The following is a 22,091-nucleotide window of genomic DNA, read 5'->3' as shown; positions in this document are numbered from 1 at the left end:
AAAATTCTCAATCATGTGCTTAAAATTCCAACTTGAAGAATTGTCTGTCTGTCTGTCTGTCTATCTATCTTCAGACAGGGTTTCTCTGTGGAGCCCTGGCGTCCTGGAACTAGCTCTGTAGACCAGGCTGTCCTTGAATTTACAGAGATCCACCTGCCCTGCCTCCCAACTGCTGAACTTAAAGACATGCAACACCACTGCCTGGCTAGAGTTGTCTTTTAAAAAACAATTTATTTATTTAGACAGGGTTTCTCTATGTAGCCCTTGCTGGCTTGGAACTTACTGGGTAAACCAGACTGGCTTTGAACTCAGACATCACCCAACCTCTGCCTCTAGTGATGAGATTAAAGGCCTGTTGCACCTTAAAAAGGAATTTACCTGCTCTAGGACATTCAGAGGAGGCTTCAAGACTAGTGTATATTGATGAGCAGGTAAAACAGCAGGGTATTTTCCAGGAACAACATGTCTCTGAGGTGGTTTTGCTCCATACATCTTTGTAAGAACAGTTAGTTAACTACTTCAAGGGAAAATAAAACCCCAAGGGGGGTGGGGGACACCATAGAAGCACTTCACAAGTTCTCTGTGTTCTTTTGAGTTCTATTTTAATTTATAGCCTTGTTTGGTCATAGCAAGCATATGCCCCATAATAAAGCTAAAAACTGCAACTCCATTTTCAATATGATCTGAAAACACTTTAATATATACTGCATATAATAATGAAGCAATTCAGGGGCGCTTTTAAGACAGGATTTATCTTAAATGTGAAGCAGATAAACAGACTCTCAAACAGACGGAACTCCAGAACACTTCCAGGATACATAAATCTGAATTTTCTGTGAGACTCTATGCTGGAGACAGCCAGTCAATCCATTGTGACAGAGTTCCTGTGCTGCTTTCCCTGCCTCTCTGTTCAGTATCCAGACTCCACCAGCCTTTGACGAGTTTCACAGAAAGTAACAATAGTCATAATTTGTTCTGCCAGCAGCAATCTGAAGGACATATATGCTGTCTGTTACTGAATCAAGTCATGCTGAATAATAAAGAACACTCATGGAGTTCAACACATGTATGCCACCGACACATAAAGAAATACCCAACTGCCAGTAATGTAATGAGTTTACTTTATTGTAAAAATTCCCAAAATACACTTGCAGAGTCACCCACGTACGGGGCTTGAGGCTAGTTTTAACAAAGTGATTTATAAAGTTATTTTTGCTTAAAGTATTAAAGTACACAGAGTTAAAAAATATTAGAAGAAAAACTGTTAAGTCAGAGTCAAGGGTTAACATACAATATTCAATATGCAGAACACCCCTACAAGACTATGTCTTAAAAGTACTTAGGGAAAAAAGATACTTTCTTTTCAGAAAACTTTAATCTTAGGGTATGTTTCTTAAGAAATACTACAAACCACAAAGCAACAATCTTTTCAAAATTTACCTGTTTCACAAATAAATCAACCCAAAAAGGAGAGGACAGCGGAAACAGCTTTGGAATCTGTACTTAGATTTCTATATTTAGATCTATTGAGATCTCCTTTTCCTAATGGAAGACACTAAATGAAAAATTAGCCTATTCCAATAAAAAAAAACATAGTTAATATAAGACATTCTAGTATAATACCATAAAGGTTCAGGCATGTCCCCAAAAGCACAGAAAAGAAAGATGATACATTTAACCAATGTTTGACAATTTTAGAGTATTTACATGTGTTATAACACTGTGGAAGTCTTTGGTGGTAACACATGGAATAAGATCCCTGAAAACACACAAGTAGTTAGTCCTGCTCCCATCCATGTTAGTGAAGTGTTTCTTACCAGCAGTGGTGGCAGGATCTCTTTTTTTTTTTTTTTTTTTTTTTTTAACCATTTAAAACACACAGTGATATGTGTGGATGGGATCTGGGGCAGGGAAGTGAAGTGTCTTTATATAATTGCTCATTTAGCCATCAGCTTATTTCTGATTCCTTTTTGTTTTTCACATTTTTTAAAAATTTTAAATTATGTGTTTGTATGTATATCCGTGTGTCGGTATGCTCATATGCATTTAGGTCCCCCTGGAAATCAGAAGAGGGTATCCTATATCCTGGATCTGGAGTTGCGGGCAGTTGTGAACTACCTACTAAGAACTGAACCTGCATCCTCTGGAAGAAGCAGTATGCATTCTGAAAACACTGAGCTATCTCTCCAGCTGCACTTTCGATTCCCTTAAATGACAGCAAGGAAGAAGAAAAGAGAGAGACATATAGAGAGACCATATCAACTCTTGTGCTTAAACAATAGTTAAGTATGGGGAATCGTTAAGTATTAGCGATCCCACCGAATGACTAGATAGTCAGATAACATACTACTAGGCTGTAATTTTTTGATAAATGCCAAACGGCAGAGAAACAGGTTTGTGCATTGCATGCCGGTGCTCCAATCGGCAGTGGGGTTAAATCAAGGCACTATGGTCTATGAGTAAATTTATATCTCTTAAAAAAAAAAATCAGCAGACTCAAAGGCAGAGAAGCAAACAACATGACCTGCTCCAACTTAAAGAAACAACACAAAACAAAAGAAAGTCCCATCGCTCAGTATACAAAGCTCAAAGCAAAGGGTGTGCTGTGGTGACCCTGTGACTGTGGAGACAGAACCAAAGCATGAGAGGCGCGACAGACGGCATCAAGTGCACTGAGCGTATCAATGGCAAAGATCTGCTCAGGGAGGGGCTGGGAATGAGCAGGGTAGTGAATAGGATGGCCAGCATTAGTTCTGAGCCAGCTGGTATCCTTGCTCAGAGTATTTTGATTCTACAAGGTAATAATTTCCCCAATTTAAAAAGACCATGAAGTAGGGTATGGTGGTACACACCTGTAATCTCAGCCCTTAGAAGGCTGAAGCACTAAGAGCGTCCGTACATTTGAGGCTAGCCTGGGTGACATAGTGAGTTTCAGTCTGGTTAGAGTGAGACTTGGTCTCAAAACAAAATTAGTTGGGCGTGGTGGCAAACACCCTTTAATGTCAGCACCTGGGAGGCAGAGGCAGGTGAATCTTTGTGAGCTTGAGGCCAGCCTGGCCTACACAGGAAGTTCCAGGATAGCCAGGCTAGAGTGAGACTCTGTCTCATAAAACAAAACAAAACAAAAGCAAAAGAGGGAACAAACATAGTATCCGAACCCTTTAAAGGATGGATAAGTTTAATTTTTTCCCCTTTGATTCTGGGATTGAACTTGCGTATGTCAAGCATGGTGTCTGTCTATCAGCTCCAAAGGGCAGGTTTAATACCGAGACTGGACTTTTAAAAGATAAAATGGTGCCACCCAGTCCCCATGGAGACAGAGCAACTTACTTATCCGATGGCCTTATCAGGCCACATTGCCTCTGTCTGGGAAACCAAGCATGCAGCATGGCATTTGTACAGAGCAGGGCAGGTCCAGGCAAAATAAATAACCCTCTTACCAGTAATTTACTATGTGATTTTACGGGTGATTGAATAGAAGTTAAAGAATCCTTCTAGTAACAACGAGGCCGTGAGTCAAAGCAAAGTAGATGGAGATGTAAGATTAAATTTGGGAAAAAACTGAGTTTTCATTTGGTGTTAAGCATTAAGAATGTGAGTCAGTTTAGGAAATATTCAGAGTGACAGCAAGAGATCACACATGAATGACAGACACCCCCAAGTAAACATGGTCAGATTATTGAAATTTTGGTTATCCATCAACCCAAATATACAATAATGCAGTTAGTAGGGCAAGCGGAAAAGGGACTCCGAGTTCAAGCCCTCTGAATCTCTGAGATTAGAAAGGAGGTCTATTTCCGGGAGCCTGTGCCGTGTAGCATCAACTATGTTTGTGCTTCACCTTGACACTTAGCTTCAGGGAATAAACAGTCAGAAAAAGATTCAAATGACTCTAGTGACTGCCAAGTCTGTAAGCCAGCATCTGCCTCTGCCACGCTTGAGAATGGGGTGTGTTCACTGGGTAGTTTCATGAGTCTGAAAAGCTCAGTCGGGCACTGGTGGGCACCAGCCTTTAATCCCAGCACGTGGGAGGCAGAGTCAGGTGGATCTCTGTGAGTTCGAGGCCAGCCTGGTGTACAGAGCAAGTTACAGGAGAACCAAGGCTACACAAAGAAACCCTGTCTCTAATCTCCCCAAAACAACCAAAAACAAAAAAACAAAAACAAAAACAAACACTAACTGCTACACCAGTCTTGACTCTGTTCTATAAAAGCTATTATTGATAAAAACACATCAAATTCAACTATAGAAACTAGTTAATGTTAATAACTTCTTATTTGTCAAGAATATGATTAAAAAACAGTTAAATTAGTCAGGTGTGATACTATACACCTGTGATCCTAGCAACTGTGAAGTAGAAGCAGGAAGAAGATCGGGAGTTCAATACCACCCTTGGGCTACAAGAGACCTCATCTCAAAAAACAAAACACAAAGTAAAAATTTAACAATTAGCCATGTGTCCCTACTATAAATCAAATGAAACAAACGCACAGGAAAAGGAGATGATGCATTTCAAGGCATAGTTTTGACGTGTCAGAATATCACAGACAACAAAAAAAGACAGCATCGATAAAATTTAAAGTAAATGTACAGTCGCAAAATAAAGTAAACAATTTTCAAGTGTGCAAAACCAGCCAGGAAAGTGCTATGTGGACACCTGGTTTTCAAATATCTGTTTCAAAATCTTTTAGCTCATGGTGGAAAGCTTCTAAGGCTTATGTAAAGGACATGCCACCACTTTACAGTATGTCAAGACACTGGCTGCTCAGTGACTGTCACTACTCTCCCGTGACAGATGTGGGTGGCACGGATGGGTGTAAACACCAGGCAACACCAGAAGGGCAAGGTGTACCCTGAAACAGAGACTTTTCAAGTATACCCTGGATCTATGTTTTATCCTTAGATCCCAGACACTCAATGTTGTTGCAGAAGTCAGATAACATGATTCTCTGTAACCATTGTAATATACGTGTACATTAATAAACCTCACATAACTACATTTAGCAGTTCATGTCTAAAAGTAATTGTTAAAGAAACACAAACTATTTAAAGTTATTAAAGTAAATCCTGTCATTGCCACAATTGGAAGATTAAAAGTGTTAAGTCCGGAGTACATCACGTTAGAAAATGAAATTGATTTGCTAGGATTATTTGTCTTGAGATAGGTGAGGTGTAGACACTAAAAATACACCTGTGGTCTCTTCTTCACTTTGTATTTTAGCGAGCCATACCGCACCTGAAGAAAGAAAAGTATTAGTATTAATAATAGGTCACCCAGCAGTGTAGTGGTGGCAGAGGCAGGAGGAAGTTGGTGAGTTCGAGGCCAGTGTGGTCTACAAAGTGAGTTCCAGGACAGTCAGGACTATTACATAGAGAAACCCTGTCAGGGAACAAACCCACCAGCAAAAGACCTCCACCACCACCACCAACACAAAACCCCAAAATAAAATAAAACAAAAGATAACAAAAAAACAACTGTGTATTAAAATGCCGTAAGGAAATGTTACTTCTTCTACTAGTTAAAACTAATAAACTAAAACATGCAAAACTAAACAGACTGATTACTTTTTAAAACTAGGTAGGTTTTAATAGTTCATAGTCATAGTAATTGTTTTACTCTTCTGACATAAAAAAAAAATCATTTTTGGGGGGAGGCCAGGCAGGAGGACTGTAAGTTCAAGATCTACCTGGGCCACAGAATGAGCTCTGGGCCAGGCTGGGCAACTTATTGAGACCTTTTCTCAAAAGAAAATGCGCTGGGAATGTAGCTCAGAAATAGAGTGATTGCAATGCCTTCATGGGGTCCTTGGTCAAAATGCCAGTACAGCACCTGAGTCAACCAACCAACCAGCTAATCAACTAACCAACCAACCATCAAAGCAACACCGTTGCAAGTTACAACCTTACTAAGAAAACCCACAGAAACAACGTAGCTGGTGACACGATGGGTGTATGCATACGCAATATGCATACGCAGGACATTCCCAATCACAGATGAAAACACTGACTTATTTACATTTTGCTGAGTACAATGTCAGTCAGTGAGCCTTAGCACAATGACGCCGTGTGACTACAGGTAAATGTCTACTATTTAATCATCATGTATGGCTTGTTGAAAGCAAAACTATGCAGTTAATTCTGTTAGCAGCCTTCCTTGCTTATGTATAGGGGCAGCAACAGATATTCACAGTAACTATGGATTTTGCTAGGTGGGAATGCCGCTTTCTATGAAGAGAACAAAATAAGGACTTTTCTATTTCAAAATTTACAGGGGGGAAAATATCCCGAGAGATCCCTGACACACTTGCTTTTTTGTTTGTCTGTTTTAGTTTTTCGAGACAGCGTTTCTCTGTGTAGCTTTGGAGGCTGTCCTGGAACTAGCTCTTGTCGACCAGGCTGGCCTCGAACTCACAGAGATCTGCCTGCCTCTGCCTCCCAAGTGCTGGAATCAAAGGCATGCACCACCACCAATGACTGGCAACCCCTACTTTTAATAAAGAATTTTAACTACAATGCTGCCCTCTCATTTGAATCCTTTACTCACTGGTGGTTTAACATAGGTAATGACAAAGTAGAAGGAAATCCCTCACACAGATTACGAAAACAGTTACCCAATGCACACTGACCTCTTTTCGGCCTTTGATGGTCTTGACAGACTTCATGCTCTGGGTTCGGCGTAGTCCCTTGTGAGTCACCATCTCATCATCCGAGAACGGCCCCTCTGCTTCTTCATCTGTTTGTTCATTTCCATCTCTCAGTGGAATTCCGTAGGCTGAACAAATGGTCAAGAACAGCATGTTTTGACAGAGGACACTGGGGTTAGCCTGCCTCTTCATATGGCTGGTGTGAGGGTCTATCTGGGGGTCTCCCTTCCTGCTCATCTGGAAAGTGCTCCTGGACCTTCTCAGTGAACTTTTGCTTTGTGCGCTATTGTAGATAAAGATCATAAGACTCATTTCCTCCATGAACTTCTCCCTGATCGGGTTTTACTCATTTACCTTATTCATTTTTTGAGATGAGTCTTGTTCTGTAACTTGGGCTGGACTGGAATTCACAGTGATGGCACCATGGTCAGTAGCCCATTTTTACTCTGAATATTTCTATTTAAAAAATAAGCCAGAGGGCCGGGGAGACAGCTCAGTGGGTAAGAGCACTTGTACAAGCATAAGGAGCTGAGTTCAGATTCTAGGATTCAAGTAGAATCTGGGCATGGTCCTCCGGACTCTTGAAACTCCAGTGCTGTGTGTGTATGCCTGTGAGGTGTGCACAGACAGAGACAAGAGAATCTCTGGGGTTTCCAGGCTGTCAGTGTAGCAAAGGCACATGCGTCCCAGGTTGAGGGAGAGACCCTGACTCAAAGAACTGCAGTGAGAGTGATAGAGGAACACACACCACACAGTCTGGCAAGACACACACCGGTAGCATTAACTCAGGAAGCAGAGAAGGGCTGATGTGTGTTTAAGGTCTGCCTGAGTTAAAGGTAAGACCCTCATGTCAAAACAGGACTGGTAGGGTGACTCAGCCTGAGTCCAAGAAGACACGGAAAAGGGTAAAATGAGAGAATGATTCCAAAGTTGTCCTTTGACCTCTAGGTGCACAATGATAATATCTAAGACTTAAAGAGCTGAAACTCAACCTGGTGGTGGTGGCACACACCACATAGCTTTAATGCCAGCACTTGGAGGACAGAGGCAGGCGGATCTCTGAGTTTGAAGCTAGTCTGGTCTACAGAATGAGTTCCAGGACAGTCAAGAGTTACATAGATAGAGCCTGTCTCTGAGAAACAAACCAAACAAACAAATTAGCCAAGCCCAAACAACAACAATAAGAACAAAGCCAAACAACACCAATGCCCCCCCACCCCCGGTCTCCTAAAAATTTCCTAACAGTGAAGTTAATACCTACACCCTGCTAAAATGGAAACAGACGACAAGAAAAAAAATCAAGAAAATTATCAGATACACTGTGAAATTTTTTACCCTCACACAAATTGTATAAAACCCAAATGTGTTTTAGGCTGTCACTTGTGCCTTTGACTTTAATTAAGACCCAAGCGTCTCCCCCACTTGTCACATTGGGAGTTACAGGGGATTCCAAGAAAGATTCAAAGGGGCTACAATTGGAAAGGTGAAGTCACTGGGGATCAGTTGCAGTGCTGGTCAAGCCCGGGAGGTTTCGGTTGACAGAAACCATAGGCCACCAGACAGATGTCAGAGGAAATATTCAGCGCCAATATCAGCCAGGGACCTCGGGGCCAGCTAATAGGCTGTTATGTGGACCTATCAATACTTATTTTTGTTTGCTATGCAAGAATCCAGGAGTAAGAGAACCCCATCACTAAGGGAAGGTCCTCAGACACTAGCTTGTCTCATCTGGATAACTTGTCAGTACATATAGTGGGGCTCCACCCCTGGAAGCTTGTGATTCAGCAGGCCCGGGGTGGGGCGGAGATGAGCATCTCTAACAAGCCCTGGAGGATGATGACGAAGATTCTGAGAACCAAAACCCATGGCTCTGGGCAAAAGCCAGCCAAGGGGCCAGTCTAAAGTAGTGAAGACAGGGGAGTGGGGATGTGTGTGCAGTTATGTGGCCCTAAGAAGTTTAAACCCCTCTCTAATAAAGATAAGGTCCAGGAGGAAGCAGGGATGAACTTTTCTGTCAGGAAAAAATGATGTGGATAAATGTCTATTAGTCAGCTCGAACAGGACACAAATAATTTGAGATTTACAATTCAAACTGTGAACAGTTGCTAATATGCTTTTTACTCCCATAATAACATAAATGACTTTAATTATATATTAGGCAAGAACAATTTTAGGCTGCCAAACATCTAGGCTTGAAATCAAGAAAGATTTGGAAGCAGAATCAGGCATTATTTTGGCCAGAATCCTTTGTTTTCCTGTAGTAGTCAAAAGTAGCTCATTCCAGGCAGAAGGGAGCGTGAACGTGGAGGGCTGGGGCAGTAGAGGCTGTTGGGAGGAAACCCAAGGAAGCCAGGGAGCTGTTCCTCATTTAGGGTAAAATGAAGCCACATTCTCTCTCTTTGAAGAGGTGTCAGGGGGTATTTTGAAGGAATTTATGTTATTTTTAAAGGATTATTTTAATTTTTATTATGTGTTGTGTGTCTCTGTGTGGGTATGTGTATGAAGTAAGGTATCCAGAGAGGCCGGTGGAGGGTACCAGATTCATTGGAGCAGGAGTTAGTTACAAGAGGCCGTGAACTGACTAACATGGGTCCTGGGAACTAAACTGGAGTTCTCAGAAAGAGGTGTATTTGCTCTTAACAATGAATCATCTCTCTAGTCCCCTGTTTCCTCTAAAAAAAGTTACACTTACTTATTAAGTGTGAAAGTCATGTACAGACATGCTGTTCAAGGTCAGTCTGCAGGAGGTGGTTTCTGCCTTCCACCACTTGGGTCCTAAACATGTAACTAAGCCATCATGCTTGGGTGGCAAGCTCCTCTACTCACCCAGCTGGTCCTTGTTGACACTGACAGCCACCGGACCATTATTATATGGCTCGGGAAGCAAGCTTTTTCGTAATTTAAAATTTTCCTCATTGAAGCTGTCAAGTATTTGTTTAAAAAACCATTCTTGTATAATGAAGAAAATAAAGCAGAAAAAAATTTAGAGGTTGCCATGTCTAGAGTTTTCCACTGTATTGCTTAAGTTTTTCAAAATAAGAGTATTAGCCAGGGGGTTGTGGCGCACACCTTTAATCCCAGCATTGGGGAGGCAGAGGCTGGTGGATCTCTGTGAGTTTGAGACCAGCCTGGTCTACAGAACTAGTTCTAGGACAGCCAGGGCTACAGAAAAAAAACCCCTTTTCAAAAAAACCAAAACAAAGCAAAAACCAACAAAACACAAAAATCAAAATAAGACCATTTTGTTATTTCTGATTTTGAGTATTTGAGTAATGGATTAAAACTAAACAAACAAGCAAACACCACCACCTCCCAACTGAACAACAACACACAGAGTCATACAGACAAAGCCCCAGCACACAGAACTAGACAGTGTTAACCTTTCTAACACCCTCTGGATTCTCCAGTATGTACAGACACTGGGACAGCTTCACTTCTCTGAATGCTTGGCTGGCAGATTGTCATCCAAAATGATCAGTTCATTTTAAGCTCACAGAAAGTCCAAGAGGCTGGTTCATTAGTATCCCTCCCACCCACTCCCCCCCACACATACAACCTTTCCAGGCTTTTGTAGCCGCCTCAACAAATCACCACCAACAGTGTCACTAAAGCACTGAGTGGGATTTCTGCCAGCGTCTTGTGGGACACTGGCTATGGAACTGCAGCTGCCAGGTGACTCCAGTTGCTCTGAGAGAGTCCACACAGAGAGGACACACAGATTAACACCTGCTGCTTGACTTTTCCAAGCTCTGACAGGGACACGTGCAAGCTCTTCTTTGGGTGTGTGGCTTGAGCCCCAGCTGCTGTTTGAGCACAGCTGCATGGGACCCTGAACAGAACTACTTTGCTGAGCCCAGTTACCTCACATTCTGAGGGGACTGTGATTGTTTTAGGAAACTGGGGGTTTTATAATTAACAAGGGGGAACTTTCTTGTTGGTTTTTCCTCTCTCTCTCTCTCTCTCTCTCTCTCTCTCTCTCTCTCTCTCTCTCTCACACACACACACACACACACACACACACACACACACACACACACACACACACACTTTCCTCTGTCTTCTGACAGGGTATCTGTTTGCAGCTCTAGCTATTCTGGAACTCACTTTACAGAGTGAGACCAGGCTGATGGTGAACTCAAGAGATCTGCCTGTCTCTGTCTCCGGAGTGCTGGGATTAAAGGTGTGCACCACTCTGCCCAGATAATGAGAACATTTCTGATGGCCTCTTTTCTTCTTCAGGATGTGGGATGTGTTTTTCCTTCCTATATAGTAATTTCCTCACTCTCTTTTTCCAGGCTGACCAAAAATTGCTAGGCAGTTGAGAATGGCCTTGAACTCCTGATCTTTCCTGCTTCCACCAAGCCCTATTTATGAACTGCTGGTGATGGAACCCAAGGATTCCTGTATGCTAAGCTAGCACTCTACCAACTGAGCCATAGCACAGCCTCAGGTCTTCATTCTTTTTTTTTTTTTTTTTTGGTTTTTTGAGACAGGGTTTCTCTGTGGCTTTGGAGGCTGTCCTGGAACTAGCTCCTGTAGACCAGGTTGGTCTTGAATTCACAGAGATCCTCCTGCCTCTGCCTCCTGAGTGCTGGGACTAAAGGCGTGCACCACCACCTCCCAGCCAGGTCTTCATTCTTTAAAGCGTTATTTTAATCAATGGTTAGTTTGAGCTTAACCTTTCAGACACTGGCCACCATTTTAAGTATTATTCATTTATCAAGGACAGTGGAAGATTTACTTTTATCATCCTTAATTCGTGCACGTATACACACACATAACTGTGCATGGAGTTCAGGTCCCAAAGGGGGGCAGAGGAGTTGGAGTTAAGACAGCTGTGAATAAACACTGGGAATTGAACTTGGGTTCTTTTTAAGAGCAGTGTGCACTCTTAACCAATGTCATCTCTCGAGCTCCAGCCTTCACTTCTAAATAGGAGCTACTACGGCTAGGTTCGGAAGCTAACATTTGGGAAGCTGAAGCAAGAGAATTGCCAAGAATTCAAAGCCAGCCTGGGCTACATTATAAAACTTGGTCTTTAAAAAAGACAAAAGGAAAAAAGGAGGGGCTGTTACTTTATTTTAAAAATTAGCAGACTGGTGGTAGTAGCCCATGCCTTTAATCCCAGCACTTGGGAGGCAGAGGTAGGAGGATCTCTGTGAGTTCAAAGCCAGCCTGGTCTACAAAGAGAGTTCCAGGAAAGCCAGGGCTGTTACACAGAGAAACCCTGTCTTGAAAAACCAAAACCAACCAAACAAAAGTACCTATTAGGATCATCAAATAAATGATGATTTTCAGCCACCCTCTTAAGAGAACTTACTTTGTAACAAAGACTGTCCTGCAGAGGACATGGGTTCGATTCCCAGCACTCACACGGCAGCTCACAACTGTCTGTAGCTCCAGTTCCATGGGACCTGACACCCTCACACAGACATACATGCAGGCAAATTGGCAATGCACATCAATTTTTTTTAAATATAATTTTTTCTAAAATAAATTAAAAAAAAAAGTCTTCAGTGTCTTAGTTTTCGTCCTGGACATGAATGAAGACTGCTGTAGATGTGACAGAATGACAAAGTGACTCTGCTGGTTTGTGTACTTGCTTCCAAGACCACACCAGTTCATTAAAGGCCCGAAACACAGCAACTACGACAGGCTCATCATTTCTGCAGAATACGCCTGCAAGCTAGCTGTGAATTAGTGTGCAACCTCAACACATTTCCCACTGGACTAATCTTATTTTGATTTTGAGTCATCACTTGTCATCTGCTTAACATGTCTCACCTAGGAGTCAATGTCCTTACTCTTTCACAGCACCCAGAGCGTTTGTTTACCCATGAAACTCCTTAAATGTCAATCCCCAGTCTGAACAGAGAATGCTGGTGACCAGTCAGAACTAAAGTCGGGCTGAGCTGCGAGCCATGTCCACAGCTTCTAAAAACTCACACAACTCTGTTTTTAGCTGCATGACCTTTCTTTCTTTCTTTCTTTCTTTCTTTCTTTCTTTCTTTCTTTCTTCCACTATTTGTTTGTTTGTTTATTTGTTTTTTCCAGGTTTCTCTGTGTAGCCTTGGCTGTCATGGAACTTGCTCTGTAGACCAGGCCAGACTCGAGCTCACAGAGATCCACCTGCCTCTGCCTCCCAAGTGCTGAGAGGAAAAGTGTACACCACCATGCCTGCTACTTTCACGATTTCTGTAGGCAGCGAAAGGCAAGTAGTCTGACTTAAAGAAAATTTGGAAAGAAGGTGCTTTGGGTAAAACTAAAATTCAAAAAAAAAAAAAATGCTTGGGCTGGGGATATGGTTCAACTGGTACCGTGCTTGCATAAATCTCTGGATTCTATCCCTAGGATTATATTATACCAGGTGTGGTGCTGCACACCTGAGCCCCACACTTGGGAGGCCTGATGCAAGAGGGCCAGAAAGTTCATGGTCATCCTTAGCAAGCCTGGGCTATGACACCCTGTCTGGAAAACAGAAAGACAACACACAAAATAATAAGCTCCCAAATACATGCTTAAAATAAGTTAACTTTTGCTGCTGGATCGCTTCCACCTATAGTCCTAGCACTGGGGAGGTAGAGGCGGAAGGATCAAGGCGTTGAAGACAGCCTCACCCATATAGAAAGTTTGAGGCCAGCATAGGTTACACAAGACTCTGCCTTAACAATAATGATATCAAAGACAAAGTGAGTTCTGTCTCTAGTACTATGACCTCTAGCCCATTTGTGAAAAGCCCTTGTATATTATTATAACAAATAAGCATACCTGCTGGCTCACTGGCTTGTTTGCTTTTCCTCTTTGCTTCTGGCAAAGTCTGGTAGGGTCTCTGTCCCACAGGCTCATCACCTTGGATAGTTGTCAAATCATGCATGCTGAAACTTCTCAAACGCTCCGTTATGGCTCCCTGGCTCTATTTAACAGAGATATGATAAGACCCCAGAAAATAGATACTTTCAAATACTTAATATTCTTATATTTGTCACACAACATGTTAACACATTTTATTATGAAACACAGTAACATCTTGTCATATAAATAACATCCCTGAACATCTTAAGAATAAAAAAGGATTTGGAGAGGCTGACGTCTCCCGAGAATGCCACACACTGTTTACATCTGCTTCATGACATCTATAGCAACACGGATCCAGTTTGCTTTTTTATGCATTTCAGAGTATGCCATTACATCAATATATTTTATTCCAGGCATTTCAACATTATACTAAAGTCTGAGATGTGTTTTTATTTTTTATCTCTTTAGTATATGAGATTAACTTCAGAGAAAACAGCACCCATAATTCTGAGCTATGGTTCAGTACTCTGGGTTAGTAACAGTAAAACTAGACTTTTGGGGCTTAGCATTTATGACTCGGAGAAGCTCTTCAAGGAGAGATGGTGTTTTAAAACAAGCAAACCTAAGTCAGGAATGGTAATAGCTCTAACTAGAACGAGGTGGAGCCAAAGAATTTTGGATATGCAACAATCTTCAGACAATGAACAATCTGGCAAGGCATGTTCACCACAGTATATTTCATTTCATCTTTATTATATATGTGTACTACAGGGGTGCAGCACCCTTGGAGGCAAGAAGAGGCTGTCTGACCCCTGGGACTGGAGGCAGAAGCAATGAGCCATCATGTGAGCATTGGGAAGTCAACCAGGTCCTTTGCAAGAGCAATAAACACTGTGAACCCTTGAGCTGGCTCTCCAGCTCCTATTGTCTTAACAATACATCAGGCACAAACAAATATTTAAATGTAAATTAATTAGAAGGAAAACACAGTTCCATTGTTTTTCAAGACAGGGTTTCTCTGTGTAGTCTGATTGTCCAGGAACTCACTCTGTAGACCAGCCTGGGCTCCATAGAGATCTGCCTGCCTCTGCCTCCTGAGTGCTGGGTTTAAAGGGTGCAACACCACAGAAAGGCTGAAAATGAAGTTCCTTACATTTCACTAGCCACATCTAAGATGTCAGTGCCTGCCTGTGACTGCTGTGGAAACATGGCAGCCAGTGCAGAGAGCATCTCCAGCACCACACAGCTTTTATGCGGACATTTATCTGAACTTCTAAGACATACTTCCTTAAACTATGAAGCTTTGTAAAATGGAAAAAAAAATTCTAAATTTATCCACTTTAAATCTGCATAACATACGGATGATTCATTGTTTTATTTATAGCTAGACTAAAAATACTTGTCTCAAGGCATTTTCACTGATTATGTCTTCTCACACATGTGAATTTCTGATTGCCTCCTTATAAGGTTACCATGGAAACTCATCCATAATGGTTCATCTCTAAATTTCAAAGTTAAAGGTGTTACAAACATTTGGGCGTTTCTTTTCACTTGTATTTTACCCTGAAGAAACAGCTCTTCAATTCACAAGTCGTGATTCAGTACTCTAGGTTACTGATATCATACTATATCAAACCACACGCTGTTTCTACTCCCTAGGTAAGTTTTGTATTTCTACCATATGTTTTGAATTGTGTAAGAATGTTTAAATTTGGGGCTGGAGAGAAAGCCCATTGGCCAAGAGTAGTCATTGCTCTTGTAGAGGACCAGGGTTCAAGTCCCAGTACCCACACAGACTATCATCTGCAATTCCAATTCTAGGGGATCTGATACCCTCATCCTCCCTCCTTGGGCACTAAGCGTGCAGATGGTATATATACATACATAAGGGCAAAACACTCCCACATAAAATAAGAAATATATCTAAGAAAAAAAGAATATTTAGTGCTGGGTGGTGGTGGCGTCAGTGCACGCCTTTAGTCTAGGACTTGGGAGGCAGAGGCAGGTGGATTTCTGTGAGTTCAAGACCAGCCTGGTCTATAAGAGTTAGTTCCAGGACAGCCTCCAAAGCCACAGAGAAACCCTGTCTTGACCCCCCCAAAAGAATGTTTAAAGTCCATTTCCCAATTAAAATAGATGGATTTCACACATCTAAAAACTATTTTTGGAGCCTGGTATGATGGTGCATACCTTTAATCCCAGCACTTGGGAGGCAGAGGCAGAGGCAGAGGCAGAGGCAGAGGCAGAGGCAGATGGATCTCTGTGAGTTTGAGGCCTGCCTGGTTGACAGAGTGAGTTCCAGGACAGCCAGGGCTACACAAAGAAACCCTGTCTTGAAAAACCAAACCAACTAAACAAACAAACAAGAAATTATTTTTGGAGCCTGGTATCAGGTGGCACACACCTTTAATCTCAGCACTCGGGAGGCCAGCCTGGTCTACAGAGTGAGTTCCAGGCCAGCCCGGGTATCACAAATAAAGAAGTATATAAAAATTGTTTTGGGGTAAAGGTCCTCTCCATGTAAATCTGATAACTTCAGTTTGTTCCTCAGTACCCACGTAAGAGTGGAAGGAGGGAATGAACCCCAAAGAGGTGTCCTCTCCACACACACACACACACACACACACACACACACACACACACACACACACACACACACACACACACGCCTCTCCTCTATCATGCACACACAGCAATAAATGTAAAAAGACTCCCGGCAAACTTAGTTCAATCCATTTATTTTCTGTTGACCAGACAGCATTTCCTTATAACAAAGATGGGGACAAGACACTCCAGGGAGGAAGGTCAAGGAAGTGCTGTGCTCATCTATCTGAAGGAAACCCCATTTCCTCAGAACTGTCTGTCTTTTCTTTACTTTGCCCCTTTTCTGTAAACCCTCTCAATACTCCTGGACTGTTCTATCCACCCATAGCCACACACAAACGGCATGCAAGTCCATATATTATGACTTGGGGGTTAAATGTTCCTTCGGAGACGTATGTCCCCAGCCTGTAGAGCTATTGGCAAGCCTACAAGAGGTGGTGTCTAATGAAAGGAAGCCACTTGGTCTGCCCCTGAAGGCCATCTGGGGGAACCCATCCTTGCTGGTGTCATGAGTTGAATGGACTGTTCCATTACCTTGTTTGCCACAGGGTCCAAACGACAGCATCCACCATCGATGGCTTTGGAGTCTAAATAAATATTTCCCGGGGAAGCTGATTGGCATACTGTGTTACCCTCTGCCTGACTGGAGTACAATTTCTAGCATCCATTTATTTATTTCATTTATATGAGTGTTTTATCTGAGTGTATGCCTGTATACCATATGGCTGGAAGACGATGTGTCAAATCACCTGGAACCAGAGTTACAGTTGGTTGTAAGCACCATATGGGTGCTGGGGACCAACCTGGGATGCTCTGAAATACATCAGCCAGTGGTCTCAACGGCTGAGCCACCTCTCCAGTCTCTTGAATACAGTTTCTAGGGCTGGTTTTAACAAGCTAATGCGCCCCTGAGTATTGACTTGGTTAGTCAATTGCAAGCTGCTATGCTTTTAGTTGGTGCAATTAAGAGAAGACTTAACCTCACAAATGAGCTAGAATGCTGTTGTGACTTCCACTGCTGTACATGAATGTTTGCTATAGGAGTAGGGTTTTAAGAAACCAGAAGACGGGGTGAGTCTTAGGTTTCTGCCCTACTAGACCATCTAGAATGGACTTACCTTGAGCAGATGATTAACATGTAAACTAAATATGCTTTTTATGGCTAGCTTTTCTTTCCTCCAGCCTTACACAAGCCAGAGTTATCCAGGAAGAGAAGCCTCGCCTCAATGGTATCTACTGCAAGCAGGTCTGTAGTGCCTTTTCTTGATGTGGGTGCCGGGCGGTGGCGGCGCACGACTTGAATCCCAGCACTCGGGAGGCAGAGGCAGGTGGATCTCTTTTGAGTTTGAGACCAGCCTGGTCTACAGGCACTAGTTCCGGGACAGCCTCCAAAGCTACAGAGAAACCCTGTCTCGAAAACCCTCCAAAAAAAAAAAAAAAAAAAAAAGATGTGGGAAGGACCAGTACACTGTGGGTGGTGCTATCCTGGGTGGGTGGTCCTAAGTTATATAAGAAAGCAGGCTGAGCAAAACGTGGGAGCAAGCCATAAGCAGCACCCCTCTATGGCCTCTGCTTCCTACCTCAGGTTCCTGCCGACTTCCCTCAGTGATGGACTGTGAAAAAGTGGTGCTAAGAATGTAGCTCAGCTGGTAGCGTGCTTGCTTAGCACGAGCAAGCAGGAAGTCCCAGGCTCCATTCCCAACATGAAATAACCAGGGCCTGGCGATGCATGCCTAGCATCCCAGCAGGCAGGATGCCAGGGCAGCAGGGTCAGAAGCTTGAAGCTGTCCTCAGCAACAAAGTGATTCTGAGGCCAGCTGGTGATGCTTGGGGCTACCCCGGGAGAAGAAACAGGGTAGTGGGGGAAAAAGAGAAGAAAAAGCTGGGGGGGGGCATAACCTGTTTTTGTTTGTTTGTTTTGAGGCCTTTTGACACTTCAACATTCTTACTACCTTGGGAAACTGGATTTCCCACTATATATAATATATATTTTTAAAGAAAGTAAAACACATCTAAACTGAGAACAGAGAATAAAGGCAGCACTGTGAAGTTGAAAACAGTTCACTATATTGTAATTATCCAATGTAACTACTTCAGAGGAGAGGTATAATTACAAAATAAACATATCCAAAGGGCAACTTGTTCACTCTAGTTTCACACCTTCAGCACAAAAGCCCATAGTACAGGATTTACGTTTGCCTTTCGATGTGAAGTGGGAACACGGCCCGCCCCTGAATCCCAATCATACCCATGAAGTGGTTGCAAGCCTGCAGTACGAGGCAAAATATACAAAAATGAAAACAGTATAATGTTTAGGTATAGATGGGTGACTTATTTTCTTTCCTTTCAAATATTTCTTTAATATTATGAATCAGTGAGTTTACTTAATAAAGTTAAAAAAAAAACTTTTTAAAGATTAGTTTTAAAATTAGCAGGCCAATTGGTGGGTTTTGTTACGGCATTTTCATACACCTTTGCCCTTGTCTGTCCTCCTCAAGCTGGTTTGATGAGGACGTGATTATAATAACATGCTACACAATAACAATTTCTGCTCCATTTGTCACTAAGGTTGTCGTATCTAATGCTGCACTCCTATCATCAAAAGATAACAGTCGCTGTGAGTGGTGAGGCTCTTAATCACAGCACTGGGGAGACAAAGGTAGGCCAGTCAGGGTCACATAATGTGACCTTGCCTCAAAAGTGAAACAAAGATAAAAGAAAAAAAAATGGTTTCTTTGCTATCTTTAAAAATAAGATTTATTTTTACTTTTTAAAATTGTGCATGTGTTGGGGGTCATGTCCCTGGGGGTTGTTGGTACATGCATGTGAGTGTTGGTGTCTGCAGAAGCCAGAGGCTGTAGCTGGAGTTGCAGGCAGGGTTGTGAGCCAGCCACCCAGCATGGTGCTGGTAACTGAAGTCTGGTTCTCTTGCAAGAGCAGTATGTGCTCTCAATTGCCAAGCCACCTCTCCAGCCCAGTTTCTGTTTTGAGGGCAAGTAGGAAAGCCTGCTCATTTATCACTAAAAAGTATTTCTGTTTTGCTTCAATTAAATGTGTAACCCTCTTCTTCTATTTGGCTTGTACAATATTAAACAAAAGGATAAGAAAGTTGAGGCTACTCAGTGTGGAGTAAATACAGCAAGCAAGCACTCCGGTCAATCAGGAAGCAGGGGTCTCCACCAACAAAAGTATCTGTATACTTTAGATCTCACTCATGTCAGCACTATATGTACAGCTGGCTATGGTAGCTCACGCTTGTAATCCCAGGACTTGCCATGCTGAGGCGGTGGGTCTTGAGTTCTAGGCCAGCCATATAGTGATGTGATCTTATTATATAATTATATAATCTATGCTTTTCCATTGTAATTCTTCAATTATTATAGCCATTCATCTCTACTTTCTCATCATCTGTGATGCGTATTATATTTAACAGATGCTAAGCTTTTTGTTGTTGTTGTCGAGACAGGGTTTCTCTGTGGCTTTGGAGGCTGTCCCAGAACTAGCTCTTGTAGACCAGGCTGGCCTCGAAATCACAGAGATCCGCCTGCCTCTGCCTCCCGAGGGCTGGGATTAAAGGCGTGTGTCACCAATGCCTGGTTTCAGATGCTAAGTATAGTTCTCAATGTTGGGTAAACCTTCCTTCTGGATAGTCAGTAATAAAACTGATGAAGTCCAGGACGAACCGAGGTATATGCAAATTAGGTGAATCTTAGTGTTTTGAATATTAGAGAGATTCGTATTTATTGGAGAATAATTACTATACAGAGACAAAATTTGAAAAGGAACTAGAAAATCAAGATGACCTGTAACCATTTCCTAAACTTCTTATACACATGTGTATGTTTTTTTAGTCTGTCCCTCCCCCAGATTCATTACACCTTTGAAGCAGGGCGTCTCGGCCTCCATGCCATTGCTCTTCTGAGTTGCAAAGTCTTTGCAGTGTTTCTGCCCTGCAGGACAGCAAGCTGCACCTGTGGCCTCTGCTTGGGTTTCAGAAGCGGCTCCTTGTCAGTTGTGATGACCTAAAATGTTCCGTGGTGGTGTAGGTGGGAGCATAAACCACTTCCAGATGAGAGCTGACATTCTGGAAATGCAGCAGGTTTTTAGATATCGGATGTCAACCCCTCGCTTTACAGACAGCAAAGTGTTTAATTTTTACATCAGTGTAGACAGTTTGCCTACAGTCTTGTGGCTGATACGGGGTGGAACCCAAACTTGAAAACAGGAAACTGAGAATAATTCAAGTGTTCTAGGATTCACTAATCTGCTCTGTGGACTGTAGAAATATCGGCTGAATTTTTCTTTTCTCCACAAAACATAGGATGGGACTCAATAACTGAATATTCAAAATCCCTTCACAAACAGAAAGTCATTAAAACAGACAGCAAAGGGTCAGGAATTTTAAAGCTAATCATGGTGGCTTAAAAAGTCAATTAGATTTCATCGATTTCATCTGCAGAGCTCTCCAATTTCTCTAAAAAAAAATTGGGGGGTCTATTAAAGAGATATAATGAGAAGAGGCTGCTCTCAAGAGTGAATCCCCAGGTGGCCAAAGGGGCCAACAGCTCTGCTCTTCACCCGCCCTTCATCGCATGGATGGCGGTCAGCTACATCAATGCCACCTGCCTCTCCCACGTGGAAGCAGGGACGGGACGCTGAGCATCCTCAGCAGAATCCTTGAAGGTCCTTCATGTATTTGTGCTTGGCTCAGCCAAAGTAAACTTGTACACTGACCTTGTGAGCAGACGCCTGGTAATGAGGCCAGAGGACTGAGTAGCATTTTCAGAAAATTGCTTTACGGTGTAATAAATGTTCTGATTAGATTCCTGTTTTCATCTCTGACACGCTCAGGTGATTCAACCTGGGGATCCTAGGCAGGAAATCACCACTATCTAAATATCACATAAAAAGTGCAAGAATTTTTAGCCTGAAAGATATTTCTAACAAACTATACATGATATGTACATATACATATGTATATGTTAATATGTATATTAAACAACACACAAATTGTGTTATTGTTTTTCTTTCAGTTTCTCTTTAATCTTGACCTATTTCTTAGTTTGATTCTAATTTATTTGAATATGAAACGCCTGTAAGTTCTTTTGTGACAGTAGTTTTTTTTTTTAAAATGTCTCCAGAGATGAAACTAATTTCAGCCACTTAAAAAAAAACCTTGAGGCCAACAGAGCTAACATTACATAGTACTCAACACAGTTATTGACTATTTCTAATAGACACAACAGAACCAAGATTTGAGTGTCTAGCACTCCTGGAGTCATGAGAACATGACATCATATCTTTTTTCTTGGCTAAAGAACAATGTGAGCAAGTGGGGCAGTGAGCTTCAGCGGTGAGCTTGTCTTGTAGTAGTGACTTTGGTGATTTTATAGTGTCTGTTTGCTGCCTGGGGAGTGGAGGGTTGATTTTGAGTGGTTAAATATAGAAGTGAAATCCACGAATCACAAAGGAGGAAGTAGATGCAGGATTATCTTTTGCAGCATTTTTATAGAAAAGTCTTCCTTTGAGATGTTATTTAGTAACAGAGGGTCTTAGCAAGCAAAAGAAGGGTTAATACAGAGACACTGACTATAGTCAGATAGTAAGTGGTCTATGAGGCCACTGACCCAAATTACCCTAGACTGCGTCAGCGCCTATCTTAGACTAGGTGTTAAATGGAGAGATTTAAGTGTGCGATATATAGGATGGTAAAAACTGATGAAGGCAAAATCTGAGATAAAATGAGGGAATAAGGACAAAATGGCATTGTGAGGGTTGCTGACTCTCCATGAAGCAGTAATAGGCTTAGCAAATATAAGTCAAGATGTAGTAACTACCCTACAAGTTGTTCTAATATATAATACGTATTAGGAGTTGGAGAGATGACTGACTCAGTGGTTAAGAATACTTGCTGTTCTTATAAAAAGATATGGGTTCAGTTTCCAGTACCCATATAAGAAATAGTTCACAATAATTGTTAACTCTCATTTCAGGGTATCTAACACCTGCTTCTGGCCTCTGGGACACCAGGCATATACATGGCACACA

At 42.2% G+C, this 22,091-nt stretch overlaps 1 protein-coding gene across 2 annotated transcripts in view; it reads right to left on the bottom strand.

Annotated features, from left to right (window-relative positions):
* Nucleotides 1–1,104: 1,104 nt before the first annotated feature.
* Reep3 (receptor accessory protein 3) overlaps nt 1,105–22,091 on the bottom strand; it is a 78,722-nt gene continuing 57,735 nt past the window's right edge. For both annotated transcript variants that reach the window (XM_027395053.2, XM_027395054.2), the window contains exons 6-8: nt 13,413–13,557; nt 6,627–6,772; nt 1,105–5,236 (exon numbers count right to left, since the gene is read on the bottom strand). In XM_027395053.2, coding sequence (XP_027250854.1) covers nt 5,180–5,236; nt 6,627–6,772; nt 13,413–13,557 — 348 coding nt within the window. In that variant the 3' untranslated portion in view covers nt 1,105–5,179. The remainder of the gene's footprint in view (nt 5,237–6,626; nt 6,773–13,412; nt 13,558–22,091) is intronic.

This window comes from Cricetulus griseus (genome assembly GCF_003668045.3).
Source record: "Cricetulus griseus strain 17A/GY chromosome 1 unlocalized genomic scaffold, alternate assembly CriGri-PICRH-1.0 chr1_0, whole genome shotgun sequence".
Classification (NCBI taxonomy): Eukaryota; Metazoa; Chordata; class Mammalia; order Rodentia; family Cricetidae; genus Cricetulus; species Cricetulus griseus.
This window is presented reverse-complemented; position numbering and strand designations above follow the sequence as displayed.